This window comes from Nymphaea colorata, chromosome 6 (genome assembly GCF_008831285.2).
Source record: "Nymphaea colorata isolate Beijing-Zhang1983 chromosome 6, ASM883128v2, whole genome shotgun sequence".
NCBI classification, from domain to species: Eukaryota; Viridiplantae; Streptophyta; class Magnoliopsida; order Nymphaeales; family Nymphaeaceae; genus Nymphaea; species Nymphaea colorata.
The window spans coordinates 9,461,044-9,466,859 of NC_045143.1; the positions used below are offsets into that span (position 1 = coordinate 9,461,044).

Genomic DNA, 5,816 nt, shown 5'->3' on the forward strand with positions numbered 1-5,816 from the left:
CGTTAGATGATTCGACATCTTGTGCGCCAATAGACCAGCCTTCTTCGATCTCCCTTGCTTAATTGTGTCTCTGTGCTGTGCTCCTATCGACTGAGGGTCGCCCCCTTGAGGTCACTATTATTGCTAACTCTTCTTAGACTATGGTCTCGATTACTTTGGCCTCTGTCGATACATCACCCCCAGTCAGTTCATCTCCCTATGTTGCCTTTACCTTTCTCTTTACCCTTGTTACCGAGCCCCCTTTGCCCCCTTTCCAACTAGGACCACCTCCTTTGCCCACCTGCTTTGGTTTTCTTTTGTTTCCATTGACAGTAGTATTGCAACCTACTTACTTTTCCAGCATGCACTTCTCCTTACATTTAGTCATGGCTGTCCTTACACCCCATCTGTTTGCCTCTCCCCCGTTAGCCCTACCCTCCCCCACATGCCGTGTTGGCATTGTTTTCTTCGCTCTGCATTCTGATCTTGCATCCACCCCTGCTTCCCTGTCCTCCCCTCCCTCTCCTGCTCGGTTGCTTGGTCCCACCACCAGACCATTTGTTTGTTCCCTCATGCCCAGTAGGTTGCCACCTGTTTCTCCCTTGTTAGATGCGCTTGCCTCTCTTAGGGTCTCACTTCCACATGAAGAACTTGATTTCTTGCGTTCATTTTTTGTTGCCACTATTGCGCCAAACTCCTATTCCAGCCTTGCCAGGTTACGACGAGAATTGCGTAGGATCAGGGTTCAGCGGGCTCCATCCTTCCTTCTGGTGCTGTTAGGATTGTCAGACGTACATCGGTTCACATGGTTTCCTCATGAGGGTTGTATGTTGGAATGTGCGTGACCTGAGTTCCCGTTATCGACATAGATATCTCTCTTCTTGGGTCTGTCAGCGTGGACCTTCCTTGCTTATCGTGGTAGAGACCAAGCTGTCTATGGTTTCTCATACATGCATTCGTACTTTGTTGCACCAACCGTCCTTTTGGTACCTTCCGGCTAATGGTGCCACTGGCGACATTCTGCTGGCATGGTTTTTGCCTCTTATGGGGGTTGTTATACATATTGGTAAGTACTCTATCTCGGTTATTCTCATTGGTCTCTAACCCAATGGCTTGGTCTTAGTTACTGCTATTTATGGCCCTTACGTTAGGGCCTTGCGTGACCAGCTATGGGCTGAGCTTCATCATGCTCGTGAGCTTGCTTCTTCACTATGGCTTTGGGAAGGGGGACTTCAATTGTCTGCTGCTGACTCCTCCTCACTTATCACTTTTGGTCCATTTATATATGTTTTTCACTCATTCGTTGATGATTCAACCTTTTTGACATGTCTCTAAATAATAGAAGGATTACTTGGTCCAACAATAAGAATCATCTCATTCTCCATAGGCTGGATCGTGTTTTCCTCTCCCATGAGCTGTTCACTGCTTTTCCTTCGTTGTCCTTGGTTTTAGGACCGAGACACTTGTCTGATCATGCTTCGCTGCTCCCTTCACTTCTTCTAGAAAGGGCTAGAACATGGCGCACCTGGTTCCACTTTGAACTTCAATGGCTCCAAGATGAGTTCTTTGTGGCTGCCGTCCCTAGGTAGTGGGCTTGCACCATGAATGGTAGGTGGGCTGATTTTAGGTTCTCGCATAAGCTGCATTGCATTAGGAAGGAGATTATTACCTGGAAACACATTTTTTGGAGCGGCAAGTTTTCTAAGGTGACCGTTTGGGATGAAGAGATCATGTCCCTCTAGTCATCTGATATTTATTATGTAGATCAATCTTCCCGTCTCCTATGTCTACAGTGTCTTACTCAAGAGTGGCGGATTAGGGAGTCCATCCTCTGGCAGCAGCATTTTACGTTGGGTTGGCTTTCGTATGGAAACCAGAATTCTAGATTCTTCCACTTGGCCGCCTCTCAAAGACACCATCAGACTTTGATACAGTCCATCGTTATTGGGTATAAGGTATTTCTTGGTAATGACATTCTTCTCTCGGCTTTGACCGCTCATTTTTGTGATTTTTACTCTAAGCCTCTTTGCTTCCGCGTCCCATTGCTAGACATTCACCTCTCCTAGACATTCACCTTTCCTACCTCTCCGTCTCATGCATGATCACTCTTGAATGACCTTTCCTACACAATAAATCAAGATTGTTGTTTGGACCCTCGGCTCTGGTAAGGTGCCCAACATTGATGGTTTCCCTATTGAATTTTTTCGCACCTTTTGAGAGACTTGTAGAGCTTATGTGTTCACGTTTTGTGATGAATTTGTCTTCAATTCTGTCTTTCTTAAAAAATTTAATCAACCCAGCTATTCACTGAGGTGTCATTTATAAATTTAATCTGCTCAACATAACGACAGGATGTCCTTATTGCCTACCTCTAGAAATACCGGGAAGGACTCCGTCTACCAAAGAAATAAGGGGGCAAACACTGGGACAAACTCAATACTGAAAAAACCGAAAGAAGTAACGGAGCAATAATCCAAACGCGCCAGACGACAGGGAGGAAAGAACAAAGATAGAGGTTGTGTTATGGCTTCCTTTGGACAATCGTCACCGGAAAGCCGCCCTTCATCTTGGAAGTCAGTGTGGATGCAAACACCGGCTGAAAGTCGGGCACCGCTGGTACAACCCTAAAGTCGCGGAGAACGGTGGCAGCGATGCATTTCATCTGGATGAAGGCCATCTCCTTCCCCAAGCACACCCTCGGCCCTGCCTGGAAAACAGGGTACTTGTAAGGGTCTTCGTTCACGAACCTTCTGTTCCCTCCCTCTCCTTCCTCCTGCAACCACCTCTCCGGCCGGAACTCCTCCCAATCTTTACCCCACAATGATTCCAGCCTCCCCATCGCATAGGGAGCGTAAATCACCTCCGCCCCCTTCGGCACCACGGTGCCGTCCGGCAGAACATCATCTTCGGCTGCGAACTTGCCGTCAGTCGGCACCGGCGGATACAATCTCATGGTCTCGCAGATCGCGGCGTGCAAATAATGCATCTCTTTCGCTTCGTCGAAGCCAAATGCTTCTTCTTTGATGCTCGATATCTCCTTCAGAACCTCCTCCTCTACGCGCTTGTGGTAGGAAACCAACCAGAAGAACCATGTCAACGCGGCCGATGTCGTGTCCATTCCAGCAAGCAGGAAACTGATTATTATGTCTTTGAGGAACTCCTCGTCACCAGCACTCGAGCTCATAAATCTCGACAGAAGGTCGGAGTCCTCCGGGGAAGTGATCGGATTCTGCCGCCGATCGCAGATAAGGTTTCTGGCATAGTCGTCGACGACGCGGATGGCGTCTCTGAGTTGCCGCTCCATCCCCAATCCTAATGCAGCCTTGATTTTCCAGACCATTGGAGAGCTGACCCGGAAACGCTCGCTGGAGATTCGCACTGCGAGGTTGAAAGCCGAGGTGAACTCAGAGGGAGGCAGATTGAGGTCGAGGCAGCTGGGATCCGAACCGAAAGCGACCTTGCAGATGTTATCGAAGGCGAACCGCTGAAGCACATCCTGGAGGTCCAAGACGGTTTTTCCGGCCGCAGCAGAGGTGAAAAGCGGGATGAGGCGGCCGGAGATCTCCGACTTCACGGCGGTCTCAACGAATTTACGCAGCGATCGGGTGTTGAATTCGTGGCTGGCTAACTTCCTCTGCACCTTCCAAGTCTTCCCGTCGGCATTGAAGATGCCGTTGCCGAGGAGGTCGTAGAGCACGGAATAGGTGTTTGGTCCTTTTGGGTAGTTGTGAAACTTGGTCTTCAGCATGTGCTCGACGTTGGCCGGATTGGCGGTGACGATTGATATGGGAACGAACAGCCGGCGGATTTGAATAGTGTGGGTTGGAGATTCACGTATGAGGTCAGTGAAGTATTGAGGTAGACGGTGGGCGTTGGCAAGGAAGGAGATGCCTGAACCCACCATTGGAAGACACTTGGAGCCATAAATGGATGAAGACGAAGATGTTTTGGCTGCGAAACTATTCATGAGTAGCCTGACTATATGAACCAAAAGGAAGGTAGAGGCAATAAGAAGGAACAATACAGAAGCTTCTTCCATGGCTTGAACTTGAGCTCGGGAGGATGTCCTTGGTGTTTTAATGAGTGATTACTCCTAGCTCCTCACGCTCATATTTATACAAGAGAGAGAGTGTGTGTCTGTGTTGAAGCGGCAAGAGATTTGCTGCGCAAGCGATGACGTTGCTGAAGAATCGTGTGGACGAAGAAAAGTTCTTAGTTTCTTCTAGTAGTGTTTGACGTTCGAAGCTTTCTTTCCAAACATGTCTGAAGTATTTGGGAACTAGCATGGGCCCGGAAGGGCTGGTCCAGGTGGGAGACGCGAGAGAAAGAACTTGACGTGGAGATTCCCCCACCATTTCTGAGTTACTTCTTTCCTGGTATTCAAGTAACATTGCCTCAAGAAGCATGAATGAACAAGTTATCTGTTAATGGCAATTTGTCTGTGGCAGCACACTGAAGTTTACTTCATGTGTCTCCATCCATGTGCTCATTGTTATACCTTTAGTCAGCTCCCTGCTTATACTTTTTTCTTCTCGATGGCTTCTACGACTCCCATCCAATTTTGTAATAAAGGTAATAAAGATTCGTGGTTTCTTTCTTGATATGTGCATGTGTTCTTAAAAGGTACTTTCTTCTAGAACTTGTTTGAATTCTTTCCAGTCAAGCTCAATTAGTGGGCTCACTAGTCGACAAGGGCTGGTCACCATCAACTAGTGGGAGAAGGAGAAGCGAAGGAGAAAATTAAATTTTATATCAAAAGGAAACATCCCAAGGTTGACCAAGCTAAGCCTGCCCTACTTTTTCGAAAAAAGCTTTTTGTCAGAATACTTTATAATAAGGGCGTTTGATGGAAGGGAAAAGTTTTTTTTTAATAAAACATTTTTAAAAAGTTTTGCAGGATGAAAAAAAAATTTACAGTCTCATCAAAGAATGCACAACTAAACGTATTGTTTCCATGCCTCAGCCAACCTTGGTCAAACCGATGCAGTTTTGGCCCATATCCATTTCATTCCCCCTAATTATTTTTGTTTATGAAGATAGCTAATGTTACTTTTTGTTTTTCATGTTATGATCCATAAAAGTGAATGTTTACGCTGCTGTGTCTGTGAGGCCAATACTGCACCCTGCAGAGACATAAATGACGGGAAAATGCTGGTGGTAACTCCTAATGAAACAGCGGAATGAATATAAGGAATATTATGATGCAACGAACTGAGATTATGCTCAACTCAGGGGCGGAGGTTGGTGTAGGCTACGTATGGGCAACTGTCCACATGGAACCCAAGTTTTTTTAAAAATTTTGTATTGGAGTAATTTTTTTTACTTACATGTTGGTGTTACTTAAAATTTTAAATTTTATTTTTTGCCTTTTAGTTAGAATTTACTGGTTCTGCCCATGGCTGGGCTAAAGGACCAATCTACACTTAAAAGTTGATGAAAAAGACATTTCTCTTTAAAAACCAAAAAATTACCTAATTCTCCTCCTTTTTTTTCATCAACATACTCTACTGGTGCACACAACTCACTTTTGATTAATGGGCACGACTAATTTGCACTAAACAACGGGACAACCACGTATGTGTAAAAATTGTGGATTTGAAATCGGATGGAGAAAGACCAATTTCAAAACCGCGGATTTCAAATCCATAATAATTTAAGAGGTGGTTTGCTTTAATGCATTTTCATCCTTTTTTTTTTTTTCTTTTTGGACTTTGCCTTGGATTTTGTCATTCTTGGAGGAGCTCCTCATTTGCGGAGCTACATATAGGCTCTGCCACTGAGTTGGATTAAAAGACCCAGAAAATTAACCTAGCAACGAAACTTAGGTCAGTGCCGCT

General features: G+C 45.7%; 1 protein-coding gene across 1 annotated transcript; it reads right to left on the reverse strand.

Annotated features, from left to right (window-relative positions):
* Positions 1–2,315: 2,315 nt before the first annotated feature.
* On the reverse strand, positions 2,316–4,481 carry LOC116255687 (cytochrome P450 94A1-like). The gene has a single exon (XM_031631593.2). The coding sequence runs from the start codon at positions 4,016–4,018 to the stop codon at positions 2,501–2,503; it is 1,518 nt and encodes a 505-aa protein (XP_031487453.1). The 5' UTR covers positions 4,019–4,481; the 3' UTR covers positions 2,316–2,500.
* Positions 4,482–5,816: the final 1,335 nt, after the last annotated feature.